The sequence below is a fragment of the Entelurus aequoreus genome, linkage group LG01 (assembly GCF_033978785.1).
Source record: "Entelurus aequoreus isolate RoL-2023_Sb linkage group LG01, RoL_Eaeq_v1.1, whole genome shotgun sequence".
Taxonomy (NCBI): Eukaryota; Metazoa; Chordata; class Actinopteri; order Syngnathiformes; family Syngnathidae; genus Entelurus; species Entelurus aequoreus.
In genome coordinates this window covers 89,534,624-89,551,514 of record NC_084731.1, presented here as the reverse complement: position 1 = coordinate 89,551,514, position 16,891 = coordinate 89,534,624, and the positions used below count along the sequence as shown (strand labels likewise).

The 16,891-nt window shown below is 41.5% G+C and overlaps 1 protein-coding gene and 1 long non-coding RNA gene across 3 annotated transcripts in view; one reads left to right on the top strand and one right to left on the bottom strand.

Annotated features, from left to right (window-relative positions):
• Nucleotides 1–7,618: 7,618 nt before the first annotated feature.
• LOC133658716 (inosine-uridine preferring nucleoside hydrolase-like) overlaps nucleotides 7,619–16,891 on the bottom strand; it is a 22,568-nt gene continuing 13,295 nt past the window's right edge. Inside the window, exons 6-8 of one of the 2 annotated variants that reach the window (XM_062061069.1) lie at nucleotides 8,177–8,254; nucleotides 7,890–8,006; nucleotides 7,619–7,813 (exon numbers count right to left, since the gene is read on the bottom strand). In XM_062061069.1, the coding sequence (XP_061917053.1) occupies nucleotides 7,661–7,813; nucleotides 7,890–8,006; nucleotides 8,177–8,254 (348 nt within the window). In that variant the 3' untranslated portion in view covers nucleotides 7,619–7,660. The remainder of the gene's footprint in view (nucleotides 7,814–7,889; nucleotides 8,007–8,176; nucleotides 8,255–16,891) is intronic. The other variant, XM_062061077.1, reaches the window with a different exon arrangement.
• The window catches only part of LOC133658729 (uncharacterized), an 8,165-nt gene continuing 5,596 nt past the window's right edge, over nucleotides 14,323–16,891 (top strand). The window contains exon 1 of the long non-coding RNA XR_009827519.1: nucleotides 14,323–14,406. This is a non-coding gene — a long non-coding RNA (uncharacterized LOC133658729). The remainder of the gene's footprint in view (nucleotides 14,407–16,891) is intronic.

The following is a 16,891-nucleotide window of genomic DNA, read 5'->3' as shown; positions in this document are numbered from 1 at the left end:
AGTGAAGTCACAAGTCATTGATGTTAAAGTCTAAGTCGAGTTGCAAGTCTCTTTACATTTTGTCAAGTCGAGTCTACAGTCATCAAATTCATGACTCGAGTCTGACTCGAGTCCAAGTCATGTGACTCGAGTCCACACCTCTGCTATCTACTGTGGCGAACTTGTGGATGGCCTGGTTGAAGAGATGAAACACGGCCGTTTTCACCGTGCTGGTGAAAAACAACAACAGCCCCCCATCGGTTTCATCGTCGATGTGCAATGTGGGGTCCAAGAGTGACGGGGATGGTGGCTGGGACGATGGAGGAGTTATGTTTACGAGACAATTCTCCTTTTCCTCCTCCATATCGTTGTCTGGCAAAGACTGTGTAGCGTCGCTGGTTTTCATCCCCCGTCTGCCGAAGCATCTGCTGAAGCGACACGGCGGGATTGAAGGCGTCTCTTCATCGCTTGCATCCTCCGGCACATTCGTCGTTTCAGGAGGGTTAAAGATCTCAGTCATGGTTGCTTCATCAGTCATGTTCACGGATGGTTCATCAGCCGTGTTTACGGATGGTTTGAATTTGTCCTGTGGTATAAGACGGGTCTTTACGCGTCTGATTGTCTTGTTTGGCATTTTCTTGTTTGAGAGATCCGTGCGTTCATAAAGGGAACCGATGTGGATTGGTCAAAAAATTGCAGGGTTGGGTTGTTTTTAAAGGGGACAAAAAAAAAGGGAACCGATGTGGATTGGTCGAAAATTGCGGGGTGGGTTGTTTTCAAAGGGGCAGGAGTCCGAAAAAAAGTCTCGACCAATTAGACTATCGGAAGGGTTGTTTTCAAATGGTATTGGTTGAGGTATCGGTATTCCCTTGAAGGTTATTGGTTGAAACTGAAGCGGGGGAGGTCCTTTTGTCCTCCGTCGGGGGTGTGGTCTCAAAGGACAACCTTCTTCTCGTCGTCAGCATGCATTTCCAATTCCGACTGCTTCGAAACAGAACGTCTATCTTCTCCTTCATTTCCCCCATACACTCTCGCCATGCCGCAATGGGTACGGCCCCCACCGGTGAAAACACACCGCATTCAGAGTTGAAAGACTACAGGGAAAATACGTCGGGCTTGGTCAACTGGGCCGGATAGGAACCGTTGATTTTAGGAGCACGGAGACTGGCGCGGAAAAACCAACGACCCGAGGCCGAAGATTTCGTCTCCCAAGTAGCGCTGAACAGAATTCTTCTCTCACTCAACTCATCCAGCCGGCAAGGCTGTGGGTGATCAGCAATCAGCACACCTGGACCTGATGAGAGGGAGCTGTATAAAGGACCAGTGGACCCAAGGATCCAGGGGGGAACTTAGTTTACCCTTGGTGTACCGTAAGCCGAAGACATATGCTCTCTCTCTCTCTCTGCGTTTTCCCTCTGTGTCTGACGTCCTTGTTTGTTCTCCCGTAGTTCCTTCTCAAGTCTTACCAGTTGTTTCCCCCGTGGTTTTGGACTGCCTTCCTCGATCCTCGACCCTCGCTCTGGACACGGACTCTGACGCCTCTCTCTGCCACACGGAACTCGCGCGGATCACGGACCCCTTTTGCCTAGCCCCCTTTGGATTTGTCTGCCTCCTCATCCAACATCACGGTAATACACAACAGCTAACGACACACATAGTCTAACACCAATCACTCTTGGATTTTGTCACACACTCCATTTCCTTTTTTTAGTTAGTATTAGTGTTTTGGCAAACTCTACACAAGGCCAAAGCCTTCACCCAAACAGAAGGGCCTCAAGTCTAAATATGAGTTTGGCTCCCATTTCCCCCCAGAGGACAGAACTGGAATTACAGACAACATTTCCCAAAAGCTGAAGACCATCAGTAATCAGGAAGGCTCTCACCTGAAGCAATCAAATTCACTCTTTTTAAGTCTGCAGCTCCAGCTCAGACTTCAGGCCAACAAACACTGCTCGAGGAGAATTTGCCAAATGCAGTAGTGTCCAACTGTTTACAGAGACCAGGGTGGCTGACGGTGAGATGTCTTATATTATCTTGATGTTTGATTTGATATGTTTGATTTATTTTAATTGCCAAGTGGTTGTTAAATGTTTAAATGCCAAATCCAAGCTGTTAAGGGTCACTATATGTACTTTTGGAAACACTTTTACGTTAAAAAATGGTTTATTGTAATTTGTTTATGTTGGTCACTAATTGCTTTTGTATTTGCATTTCCAAAGGTTTTTCACCTTATAACTATTTGATGAAAAAAAGAGACAATCTGGTCCAAAATAAAAGGAGAAACAGAGATTTGTCTCATCATTGGATTAAAACAAAGAGTGAAGTCCCAGTGTAACCCCTGGTCAAAAAGTCAAAACCCTTTTCAAGTTAGGGGAGAAAACAAACAAAAAAAACATAACTTGACAATTAGAGAGGGTAAATCCCTACCTTTTGTCAAAATGAGAGATTTATGGCCCTGGGTGTCAAAGGTCAAAGGGGGCGAGGCTAAGGGGGTCATGTGTCAGGGGGCGGGGCTAAGGAGGCTACGTGTCAGGGGGCAGGGCTTAACCCAGAAGAGGGCGGGACTTAACCCGGAAGGACCTAAGACCGGAAGAGGGAGTGGTTAAGACCGGAAGAGGGTGGGACTTAACCCGGAAGGACCTAAGACCGGAAGAGGGCAGGTTTAAGACCGGAAGAGGGCGGGGGTTAACCCGGAAGAGGCTAAAATGTGGATATGACTGACATTGTGGGAAAATCGGTATTTGGAACATGAATGGGGTATTGTTGAATATGAATGACATTTGACCGACATCTACCCTTTGAGCCCCCAACACACACACACACACACACACACACACACACACACACACACACACACACACACACACACACACACACACACACACACACGCACACACACACACACACATATATGAATGGGGGTTGGTTATAACAAAGTCTCAGCCCTTTGAGACTTTTGTGATTTAGGGCTATATAAATAAACATTGATTGATTGATTGATACGAACGCCAAGAGGAAATGGAAAAGATGGAGAAAGCCTTCGATTCAGCCATGATTAGCGAAACTCCAGTTTCCATCGATAAAAATAATAAAACTTACCTCGACGCCCCGCAGAAAAGTAGAGTGTTTTTGAGTCGTACTCAGATGCCTCCATCCGAGTCCTTGCGTGACAAATGGTGCTTGGAAGCTTACGGAATGGTTGGATCTTTTGGATACGTTTTCAGATACCATACGGGAGATATCTGCTTATTCCAACTGAAACAGAGAAGAGACGAAAGCCCTTTCTCGATTGCTTCGTCGCTATCTACCAGAGGTGGGACCAAGTCATTGCTTTGCAAGTCACAAGTAAGTCTCAAGACTTTGCCCTCAAGTCTCGAGTCAAGTCCCGAGTCAAGACAGGCAAGTCCCGAGTCAAGTCCAAAGTCAAGACTGGAAAGTCTCAAGTCGAGTCCCAAGTCCTGCATTTTGAGTTTCGAGTCCTTTCAAGTCCTTTTAACCACAGACTAATATTTTTACACAGATTGTGTATGCTTTTAAAACGCTGTATTTATTTATTAAAACAAGTGCATTTGAAATTGCAAGAAAAAAAATAGTGCTGACATTGCAATTCATAATAGCACTATTAACAGTAATTTTAATAGTTTAAACAATTTTAAACATTTAACTCATTCCTTTACAGAATAAACACATTTGCAAAAACAAACATTAACATACTATTGGTTGTATTTTATGAAAATAATATTACCACAGAGTTGAGAAGGAGCAAAGATATTCAATGTGTGTATGTGAAAATCACAAATAAATCTTCTGGGGGAGGATGACGCCCCTACAGGGGTTTGGTTTACAAACTTTCAGCCCCACCTAAAACAAAATTCACCAGCCGCCACTGATTATGATGCATTCTCATTTTAGGCAAAATATAAGACAATACTTTCTTAACAGTATAATTGTAACCAGGAATAAGTCTTCAAGTAACAATATTCAAATACTAACATTGTTGGGTAAAACAGCATTTGGTTTTATTCTGAATCCAGTATAACAGATTGGTGGTTTTAGCTGATATAAAGACTTTCAGGTGTTTATATATGTTTAAGTATTTGGCAGACGCTTTTATCCAAAGCGACATACATAAAAAATACTTACATAATCACTGTAAACATGATCATTTAAGGGAAGAATGTAATACAAAATATCAATACAAAGTGTCAAGACAGAATAAACTCTCTGCTGCTGCAGCAACAGAGATACAGTCTTTAGGTCCCTAAGATATATAGATATCTAATGTATTCATACATTGTTTATGTAGGATATACGCATGTATATATAACCTAATCATATTGTTTCTTCAATTTAAAAATATCTTACCGTTTTTTCCCCCTTCTCTGGGATTATATTCCCAGTTTTGATCTCGGACGTCTGGTCACTTATAGCGTATAAGAATATTATATTACTGTTAAGCAAACTATGAATAATAAAACTTGCCAAAACATGTGTCCGTTATCATAGCTACACGTATGACAAAAAACCGTGTGAAAATCAGTGGTATTCAGTGAGGTAAAATGAATTAAATGCGCTGACAGTTCATTGCTCCTGACAAATGAATTGCACTGAATGGGGCGGATCACCACTCCAAGATGGCGGCCCCGCGTCTCGTCTGCGCCAGTAGGCAGTAGCGCTCGATGCTGCGTACCCTTAAAACATGTCTATGGTTATAATGTTAGCAGTGAGTGTACAGCCTCGCTGATTTAACTACACAGCAAATACAAGTCATGTTACTTAGCCAATAAACGTTATCTTACATTCAAAACTTACCCTTCTTTGGGCAACTTCAAATGTCGAACGAAGTTGGAAGTTGTTGCGTCTCCGTCTGTAATATTCGAACTGCGTGATTTGCATACGCAATTCGTTTTTTGTTGACCAAGTCGTAGTTTTTATACCCGAACGAAACCAACTTTGGCATAATTGTTTCTCTCTGCCGCATTGTTTGACAACTCTTGTTCGGTGGTTGTCCTGCAATTTGATTGGATGAATGCTGTGTGATGAAAACAACGTATAACTAATTTGATTGGCTGTTGTACTGACAGCACACCAGCTGACAGGCAGCACACACGCTGATAGACAGACAGACACGTACAAAATAAAAGATACGGAGCGCTCCCAAATAACTTTTTAAGCTTTGGGTTTTGGGGAAAGTAGCAAGTCATGTCAAGTCAAAAGGCTCAAGTCCAAGTGAAGTCACAAGTCATTGATGTTAAAGTCTAAGTCGAGTTGCAAGTCTCTTTACATTTTGTCAAGTCGAGTCTACAGTCATCAAATTCATGACTCGAGTCTGACTCGAGTCCAAGTCATGTGACTCGAGTCCACACCTCTGCTATCTACTGTGGCGAACTTGTGGATGGCCTGGTTGAAGAGATGAAACACGGCCGTTTTCACCGTGCTGGTGAAAAACAACAACAGCCCCCCATCGGTTTCATCGTCGATGTGCAATGTGGGGTCCAAGAGTGACGGGGATGGTGGCTGGGACGATGGAGGAGTTATGTTTACGAGACAATTCTCCTTTTCCTCCTCCATATCGTTGTCTGGCAAAGACTGTGTAGCGTCGCTGGTTTTCATCCCCCGTCTGCCGAAGCATCTGCTGAAGCGACACGGCGGGATTGAAGGCGTCTCTTCATCGCTTGCATCCTCCGGCACATTCGTCGTTTCAGGAGGGTTAAAGATCTCAGTCATGGTTGCTTCATCAGTCATGTTCACGGATGGTTCATCAGCCGTGTTTACGGATGGTTTGAATTTGTCCTGTGGTATAAGACGGGTCTTTACGCGTCTGATTGTCTTGTTTGGCATTTTCTTGTTTGAGAGATCCGTGCGTTCATAAAGGGAACCGATGTGGATTGGTCAAAAAATTGCAGGGTTGGGTTGTTTTTAAAGGGGACAAAAAAAAAGGGAACCGATGTGGATTGGTCGAAAATTGCGGGGTGGGTTGTTTTCAAAGGGGCAGGAGTCCGAAAAAAAGTCTCGACCAATTAGACTATCGGAAGGGTTGTTTTCAAATGGTATTGGTTGAGGTATCGGTATTCCCTTGAAGGTTATTGGTTGAAACTGAAGCGGGGGAGGTCCTTTTGTCCTCCGTCGGGGGTGTGGTCTCAAAGGACAACCTTCTTCTCGTCGTCAGCATGCATTTCCAATTCCGACTGCTTCGAAACAGAACGTCTATCTTCTCCTTCATTTCCCCCATACACTCTCGCCATGCCGCAATGGGTACGGCCCCCACCGGTGAAAACACACCGCATTCAGAGTTGAAAGACTACAGGGAAAATACGTCGGGCTTGGTCAACTGGGCCGGATAGGAACCGTTGATTTTAGGAGCACGGAGACTGGCGCGGAAAAACCAACGACCCGAGGCCGAAGATTTCGTCTCCCAAGTAGCGCTGAACAGAATTCTTCTCTCACTCAACTCATCCATCGTCGGGTAAGTAAACAAGCTTCTTTTTACTCGTTTTTCCACCGAAGAAGGATCACGCCACAGGAAATCGGGCATTGTCAGACTTAACACATCCCAATCCACGGTAGATAGCGACGAAGCAATCGAGAAAGGGCTTTCGTCTCTTCTCTGTTTCAGTTGGAATAAACAGATATCTCCCGTCTGGTATCTGAAAACGTATCCAAAAGATCCAACCATTCCGTAAGCTTCCAAGCACCATTTCTCACGCAAGGACTCGGATGGAGGCATCTGAGTACGACTCAAAAACACTCTACTTTTCTGCGGGGCGTCGAGGTAAGTTTTATTATTTCTATAGATGGAAACTGGAGTTTCGTTAATCATGGCTGAATCGAAGGCTTTCTCCATCTTTTCCATTTCCTCTTGGCGCTCGTACTAACAAAGACTTTGTTATAACCAACCCCCATTCGTATATGTGTGTGTGTGGGTGGGTGGGTGGGTGTGTGTGTGTGCGTGTGTGTTTTGGGTGCTCAAAGGGTAAATGTCAGTCAAATGTCATTCATATTCAACAATACCCCATTCATGATCCAAATACCGATTTTCCCACAATGTCAGTCATATCCACATTTTAGCCTCTTCCGGGTTAACCTCCGCCCTCTTCCGGTCTTAACCACTCCCTCTTCCGGTCTTAGGTCCTTCCGGGTTAAGCCCCGCCCTCTTCCGGGTTAAGCTCCGCCCCCCGACACATGGTCAATTTAGCCCCGCCCCCTGACACATGACCACCCTTAGCCCCGCCCCCTTTGACCTTTGACACTCAGGGCCATAAATCTCTCATTTTGACAAAAGGAAGTATTGTTTTGTATTATTATTATATATACATATATAATAAATAATCTTTGAACATACTGCCCCCTGGTGTCTTTGCCGTCAACTCCCTCGGCAATACATAACAGCTGGAATATAAAGACAATATAACATACATCCATAAACATGGATTCATACGCAAAAGTGATATATATTGATCTGTACAGTAATCTATTTATTTATATCTACACTTGTTGCTCTTTCATCCTGCACTACAACGAGCTAATGCAACAAAATGTTGTTCTTATCTGTACTGTAAAGTTCAAATTTGAATGACAATAAATAGGAAGTCTAAGTCTAATTGAAGAACTTCCAAGCATTGTTTTTGTTTATTGGATTTTATTGGTCTTGCTACAGTAGCTCCAGCGTGCTTCCTGCCTCCTACATCACTGCCCTCCTAAGCATCTGCTTGAACTTCTCCAAGTCCACTTTTTTCATGATGACGGCTTTGTGTTTCTTCTTCAGCAGTTCCATGTAGTCCAGCACCATCATGCCCCGGGTGCTGGCCCCTTGCAACTCCACCGTCACTGCCACCTGAGGGGCCCCACATTATATTTAAAAAAAACAACCACGTTTGCCTGGAATGAACAAATGAACCTCCGTGGTTTACCTCCTCGCTGTCTGTGATGAGTGTGTCATCCACGGCGGCGGCCAAAGCGTAGGTGTCGCAAGCACTGAACCCTTTTCCCGCAGAATTTTTTTTCTGATATTCTGCAGACTTGGATTTCTGTGATTGCATGCGGAGACATTTTTGTTACGTGTTGGGACGTACCTTACGGCGGGTTTAAATACTGCATATATGAGCCACACTCTGGGTAAGAACGAACGACAGTGCAACGCAAAGGTCAAAGCAAATTATAACGATGTGTTAGGACACAGCCCTTTGGCGATGCTTACCTCCGAGCTCAACCTTGAAATATTTTTTATGAACGCAGCTTTCGCCGTCTTCACTGCCAGCCACTCGTCATGAAAAGACTGAGGAGGAAAGATAGAGGTCACTTAGGACGTGAGAAAAAAAAAATTCCGTCTAAGCCTGGGCCTCTGGAGAGGGGGTCCAGACTGAGGCCAAGGGGAAAAAAACCTCATAACCATAGTACACATAAACATGTGTGTAAGAGGGAAACATCAAAGAACACAAAGGACATTAAAGACATTAAAAGAGCAGATCTGATGCAACCAGCCATTTCTACACTGCAAAAAGTCAGTGTTCAAAAACAAGGAAAAAAAATACAAAAATGAGGGGTATTTTATTTGAACTAAGCAAAATTATCTGCCAATAGAACAAGAAAATTTGGCTTGTCAAGACTTTCCAAAACAAGTAAAATTAGCTAACCTCAATGAACCCAAAAATACCATAAAATAAGTATACTCTCAATAATAACAACTGTACTACTATATGAGTACCTATTTTCTATTGTTTCATTGAAAATAAAACAGCAAAGTCCATTTGGCTGTTTTAATATGAGACACAATTGTGTCAAAGTCATGATTTTTTTTTTCATGCTTGAAATAAGAAATTATTACTTTAAAAAAGTAGTTTTATACTTCTGAGTGTTGATGACACAGCTTTGCAACAGTTGATATTCTAGTTTCAAGCATGTTTTACTCAACATAGTTCATCAAATTTCAGCAACAAGCTGTAATATCTTACTGAGATAATTTAGGACCAAAACACTTAAAACAAGTAAAACACTCTAACATAAAATCTGCTTAGTGAGAAGAATTATCTTATCAGACATAAAATAAGCAAATATCACCCTTATTTGAGATATTCAATCTTACTTAGATTTCAGTTTTTGCAGTGTACATACAGCTACAAAAGTAAAACAACAACAAAAACATATACCTGTCAGGGTTGCCCCTGACAGTTTGGTTGCGTTTGTCTTAGTTTCCTGTCAGTGCTTTTATTTTGTCTTCATTTCCTGCTTGTATCCCTGAGTGCTTTTACTCCTCAGCTGTGGCTGATTGGCACCGGGCCAAACCTGGTGTCAATCAGCCAGATGCTATTTGAACCTGCCTTCCCCTCCAGTCAGTGCTGGATTATTGTCATTCCTACTTGTTGATGTCAGTGTAGCGGTAGCGGTAATATATATATATATTGTAGATGTTTGTAGCTTGCTGTCTTTTTGTTCCTCGTCTTCCAGTTCCTGTTTCCCTGGCATCAGGTTTCCTGTTCCTAGTTCCTGGTTTGTGTTTTTTCTTTATATTTTTGGACATTAAATCATGTTTTCTCGCACAATGCCTGCCGCCATCTCTGCATCTAGGGGTTCGTCAACAACACACCTTGACAATACCGTATTTTTCGGAGTATAAGTCGCTCCGGAGTATAAGTCGCACCGGCGAAAATGCATAATAAAGAAGGAAAAAAACATATATAAGTTGCACTGGAGTATAAGTCACATTTTTGGGGGAAATTCATTTGATAAAACCCAACACCAAAAATAGACATTTGAAAGGCATTTTAAAATAAATAAAGAATAGTGAACAACAGGCTGAATAAGTGTACGTTATATGATGCATAAATAACCAACTGAGAATGTGCCTGGTATGTTAACGTAACATATTATGGTAAGAGTCATTCAAATAACTATAACATATAGAACATGCTATACGTTTACCAAACAATCTGTCACTCCTAATCGCTAAATCCCATGAAATCTTATACGTCTAGTCTCTTACGTGAATGAGCTAAATAATATTATTTGATATTTTACGGTAATGTGTTAATAATTTCACACATAAGTCGCTCCTGAGAATAAGTCGCACCCAAACTATGAAAAAAACTGCAATTTATAGTCCGAAAAATACGGTACACTGTGGTGTCCTCTGAGGTGTTCTACGCCATCGTCTGCTGGGGTGGGGGGCGCATGGCCAGAGACAGGAGCAGACCCAACAAAGCAACCAAAGCAACCACCCTCGGCCGCTCACCAACTCTCGGCCACACTGCAAAAACTGAAATCTAAGTGAGATTAAATATCTCAAATAAGGGTGATACCGTAATTTCCGGACTATAAGCCGCACCTGACTATAAGCCGCACCAGCTAAATTTAGGGGAAAATACAGATTGCTCCATATATAAGCCGCACCCGACTATAAGCCGCAGGGTTTTGATGTGTAATTACCGTAGTATATAGGGGTTCCTGCTACCACGGAGGAGATTGTCGGGACAGAGATGACTGTTTGGGAACGCAAAGCGTCCCATTTATTAACAATAAATCTTTCAATCATTCAATCAAACTTTCACATCTTTGACATGGCGAACAGCATTCGTGCAGAGTACAAATAATACAACGGTGCAAAGTAATACAAAGTGCTCGCCTGTACGTTATCAAAATAACCAGCCTACCGGTATATGAAAAGTCAGTCTTTAATCATTGTGTCATCGTCTTCCTCCTGCGTACTAAAACCACCGAAATCCTCTTCGTCGGTGTCGGAGAAGAACAGGCCGTATATAAGCCGCACCCTTGTATAAGCCGCAGGGACCAGAACGAGGGGGAAAAGTAACGGCTTATAGTCCGGAAATTACGGTATTTGCTTATTTTCTGTCTGATAAGATCATTCTTCTCACTAAGCAGATTTTATGTTAGCGTGTTTTACTTGTTTTAAGGGTTTTGGTCCTAAATTGTCTCAGTAAGATACTACAGTTTGTTGCTGAGATTTTATGACCTATATTGAGTAAAACATGCTTGAAACTAGAATATCAACTGTTGCAAAGCTGTGTCATCAACACTCACAAGCATAAAACTACTTTTTTAAAGTAATAATTTCTTATTTCTAGCATGAAATAAAAAATCCTGACTTTGACACAATTGTGTCTCATAATTAAAACAGATGACAGCCAAATGGACTTTGCTGTTTTGTTTTCAATGAAACAATAGAAAATATGTACTCATAAAGTAGTACAGTTGGCACAGTACAGTAAACTGACAGTTAATATTTAAATATTTAACATGTGACATTTCAAACAATTTTGAACAGAGATAGTTCATGCACATTCAGATGAATTCTTCAAAATTACAATGAAATATGTTTTGGCCGGGGGCCGCGCTGTATATATGCGCACTAATTGACTGAAAGAGCACGCACTTGGCGCGATGATGTCATGTTATCGATGGAAAAATGCTTTTTTAGAGCATATGATTTGCCTGAGCGGCTAGGAGACCCCGAGAGTAACAAGCGGTTGCCTTGTTGCCTTTCCATTAAGAACAATAAATTAGTTTTTAGTATAAGTTTGCTGGTTTCAAGAAATGTAATGCCGAGCGCATATCATTATGTCAAGATAATGGCACTAGCATTTACTTAATTTCAGAATATTTTTCAACATATTGAGCAAAAAGGTCTCTTTTTTTTCTACCAAGAAAAGTGCACTTGTTATTAGTGAGAATATACTTATTTTAAGGTATTTTTGGGTTCATTGAAGTTAGCTGTTTTGGAAAGTCTTGACAAGCCACATTTTCTTTTTCTATTGGCAGATAATTTTGCTCAGTTCAAATAAATTACCCCTAATTTTTTTCTTTTTTTTCTCTTGTTTTTCAACACTGACTTTTTGCAGTGCAGTGTCCAGTCCGCATGACTCCCGTGAAAGATTCCTTCAAAAGGGCAGCATGCTGAGGGGAGACACCATTTAGTTTCCATATTCCTCGTTGCACACATGCAGAAGTTGCACGAATTCCTGGAGGGTGCATGTCTTGTCAGAACATCGGCTCAAATTTGAGAGTAATGCAAATAACGCATCGTCTTGCCCAGGTGTGTAAAAGTCAGATCAATGAATTATCTACAGCCCCCGGGATGATATTTGATTAGTATTAAAAACGGCCCGCAGGCCACAGTCGTCTGCTGCTGTTTTGCACGCACCAATACTCCATCAGTGTTGGTGCTAGGAATTTTCAAGCCTGCATCAAGTCATACAAATGGGAACCCACAGTCGATTTTTGGGGTCCCACTTTTCTGTAAGCGTTTTGAAAACAAATGATAAATGTATGCATTATCCTGTTATATCTCACATTCTTTAATGTGTTTTGGAACAAGCTTGTCATAAACGTAACTTCATTCATTCAAAAACATAATACAAAAGAAAACAAATGTTTATGCATGTGTAAATGTATTCAGTTATAAACATTCATTCACTTTCTTCTTTCCTTCATGGCTCTCAACTTCACCGCTTTTTTCCCTATATTTTTATTGTAATATTTTCAGAATGTGTTTGTTCTATTTTCGGCCAAAGTAAGACAAAGAAAAAAATTGTTGTTATTTTTTTAGTTTTAATGCCATGATTTTAATAGTCCGGCCTGCATGTGCACAGATTTTTCCTCCATGCGGGCCCCTGAGCTAAAATGAGTTTGACACCCCTGGTCTATCCACTGTGGGAAGAAGCCGCTTCTAAAATACTGATTCTCACCGCCACGACGGAAAAATAAACAAAGTTTCTTTCAAGTACCATTATCACTGGAGGACTAGAGAAGTGACTCTCAAACTGAGGTACTTCTGTTCATGAAATTTTCACACACAGTGTTACTGTTCAAACTGTGTGTAATGTTATAAAATAATAAAATATACTTGTTAAATAAAACTACTGCCTTGTTTTTAATTGATACGTAGGTTTACTACGCTGCTGTATTTTAATGTCGGTCATTATGGTGGCACTTGGAGAGCCATGTCAAGGTTCAACTTTATTGTCCCCGCGGGGAAATTTGTCTTGGGCACAGTGCATCATTGCTTTCTTAAACATACACAAAAACAACAGAACAAAAACACAAGCACAGACACAACACAACCAGACAACTAACATTTAAACATCAGAACATGGAGCTTGATAGACATAAGTGGCACTTTGATGTAGGCATAAAATCTACAGTATGGAGATAAAGATAAAGTACCAGTGTGCATAGCACTAGAGCTCATGGATAAAGTGCTGTGTGCTAAAGTGCTTAGTTCTAAAGTGCTATGTGCTAAAGTGCTATGTGCTAAAAAAAAGTGCTAACCTATGTATTAACATTCTATTGCACATTGTTGGTCAGCTTAATGGAGGCTGGGACAAATGATAATTTAAGGCGGTTAGATTTGCATAGTGGGACCTCCCTGATGGCAGGGTCTTCTCCCTGATGGCAGGGTTCCATATTCAGGGAAGAGTGGGTGTTGTGAGTTGGAAATGATTTTCTTAGCTTTTTTCCTAACTGCCTGCTCATAGATGCTCTGTATAGGCTCATATTCTTTCCTCCCTACGATTTTCATTGCCGTTTTATGCATGCCGGCCAGTTTGCTTTTTAGCTTAACGGTTAGGTTGCCAAACCATGAGGTGATCCCGTATCTAATGATGCTCTCTACAATGGCACGGTAGAAAATCATCATGATGTGGCTGCTTACGCCGTACAATCTTAATCTTCGCAAAAAATATAGCCTCTGTTGCAGTCTATTGCATAGTTTGTCAATATGTGTCTTCCAGCAGAGAAGATTATCAATATGAACCCCTAAATATTTATATGAGGATACCTGGGTGATTTCCTGATTTTTGATGACCACTGGCTCATGGTCAGTCACTTTCCTCGGATCCAAAACCATTTCCTGTGTCTTGGTCACATTTAGAATAAGATGGTTGGTATCACACCACCTAATAAATAGGTCTATCTCGTCTTGGTACACAGAGGGGTCCGTATCCTTGTGTAGAAGGCTTAGGAGCACGGTATCATCCGCAAATTTCCCCATATAATTGTTAGGGTGCACAGTCCTACAATCATTGGTGTACAATGTAAACAGTGTAGGTCGGGGGTCGCGGCTCTTTAGCGCCGCCCTAGTGGCTCTCTGGAGATTTTTCAAAAATGTATGAAGAATGGAAAAAGATGAGTGGGAAAAAAATCTATTTTTTTGTTTTAGTATGGTTTCTGTAGGAGGACAAACATGACACAAACCTCCCTAATTGTTACAAAGCACACTGTTTATATTAAATATGCTTCACTGATTCGAGTATTTGGCGAGCGCCATTTTGTCCTACTAATTTTGACGGTCCTTGAACTCACCGTATAGTTTGTTTACATAACTTTCTCCGACTTTCTAGGACGTGTTTTATGCCACTTCTTTTTCTGTCTCATTTTGTCCACCACACTTTTAACGTTGTGCATGAGTGCATAAAGGTGAGTTTTGTTGATGTTATTGACTTGTGTGGAGTGCTAATCAGACATATTTGGTCACTGCATGACTGCAAGCTAATCGATGCTAACATGCTATTTAGGCTAGCGATATGTACATATTGCATCATTATGCCTCATTTGTAGGTATATTTGAGGTCATTTAGTTTCCTTTAAGTCCTCTTAATTCAATTTATTCATGACACATGTAATATGGCTTTTAATTTTTTGCGGCTCCAGACAGATTAGTTTTTGTATTTTTGGTCCAATATGGCTCTTTCAACATATTGGGTTGCTGACCCCTGGTGTAGGTGATACAACACAACCCTGTGGGACGCCTGTGTTGCAGTGTTTGGTGTCTGACAGTGTTCTGTTGACCTTTACTTGCTGTGTTCTGTTTGTTAAAAAAGAGTGGAACCATTTGATCAAGGTGGAGTTTACACCCATGTCTTTGAGCTTCTCCAAGAGTATGTGAATTTGCACTGTATTAAAAGCTGAGCTGAAATCAACAAATACAATTCTAGCATAAGCTTTTGTGTTCTCAAGGTGCTTGGAGATAAAGTGCAAGGTGCAAAGGATCGCGTCATCAGTACTGCATTCCTGCTTGTACGCAAACTGGTACACATCTAAATTTGGCTTGACATCCTTCATGAGCAGTGACACAACAAATTTTTCAAAACATTTCATAACAATCGAAGTGAGAGCTACGGGACGAAAGTCGTTGATTAATTATTTAACACATAAGCCTTAGGCTTAGGTCAGGCTGATTAGAAAAACAAACCAAATGTACTGCATTAGAAGGGACTCATAAATAACTGATGAAAAAAGCTTTTACATTGTGCTAAAATAATAAACTGAATTAGTAAAGAATATGTTTCTTACATGAACTGTCAATAAAATTAAAGTGCAAATGAAAATACCGCTTCACCACTTTAGTCATAATTTTTGCGCTTAAGAAACTTCTCTATGACTTCTTCTGTTTGTTTGTTATTGTCATTACTGCCACAAGTGGTGGAAAAGTGTATTACAAGTGAGTAATACGGACCACAGCTGAGAAACAGATATTTTTTGGGCTCGAGGCCCAACAATGGGATTAGAGCAGTGATTCTCAGACCGTGGTGGTACGCAGGCTCCATCTAGTGGTACGTCAAAGAATCCCTTGATTAAAGTACAGTGTTTTGTTTTCCTATACTCAAACACAGTGTTACTGTTCAAACTCTGTGTAATGTCCAATGGCCAACAATATTAAATATATTTGTTAGAGATGTCCGATAATGGCTTTTTTGCCGATATCCGATATTCCGATATTGTCCAACTCTTAATTATCGATTCCGATATCAACCGATACCGATATATACAGTCGTGGAATTAACACATTATTATGCCTAATTTAGTTGTGATGCCCCGCTGGATGCATTAAATAATGTAACAAGGTTTTCCAAAATAAATCAACTCTGTCACGTGGGGGGGGTCGCAGCTCGTTGCGGGGTTGTTTTTCCAACGCAAAAGACGGCTTCGGACGACAGCGGGAAGGTAGGCTTGGATTTATTTAACAAAATCACTCACTACCACAAACACAAAAATACAACAAAAAAAGGCAAGCGTGCCTAAAACACAAAAGAAGCTAAAGAAGTTAGCAGAAGCTATGACATGGACTATGAAACTTACTTGGTCAGCAAGAGACATGAACCGGTGTGACAAAGACAATGAACGCACAACGAGTGAACAGAAAGAAAGACTTAAATAACACAGACATGAGTAACAACAGGTGCGTGACTCAAAACGTGAAACAGGTGCGTGACATGACAGATGAAAACTAATGGGTGACCATGGAAACCAAACAAAACAAGGAAGTGAAACCAGGAACTAAAAAAAGAGTCCAAAAAACAAACAGCACATGGCCAAATAAAAACATGATCAACAGACATGACAAACTCAAGTTATGGAAAAAAGTGCCAACATGGCACTGCCATATTTATTATTGAAGTCACAAAGTGCATTGTTTTTTTAACATGCCTCAAAACAGCAGCTTGGAATTTGGGACATGCTCTCCCTGAGAGAGCATGAGGAGGTTGAGGTGGGCGGGGTTGAGGTGGGGGCGGGGGGTAGCGGGGGGTGTATATTGTAGCGTCCCGGAAGAGTTAGTGCTGCAAGGGGTTCTGGGTATTTGTTCTGTTGTGTTTATGTTGTGTTACGGTGCGGATGTTCTCCCGAAATGTGTTTGTCATTCTTGTTTGGTGTTGGTTCACAGTGTGGCGCATATTTGTAACAGTGTTAAAGTTGTTTGTACGGCCACCCTCAGTGTGACCTGTATGGCTGTTGATCAAGTATGCTTTGCATTCACTTGTGTGTGTGAAAAGCCGTAGATATTATGTGACCTTTAAGGTTTATTGCTCCGTGGGTGGGAGGTCGTGGGTGCCGGGGGGGCCGTGTGCCGCGGGGTCGGGTGGGCCTGGGGTGTGTTCCCTGGTGCCGGCCTGGCGGGCCGGTC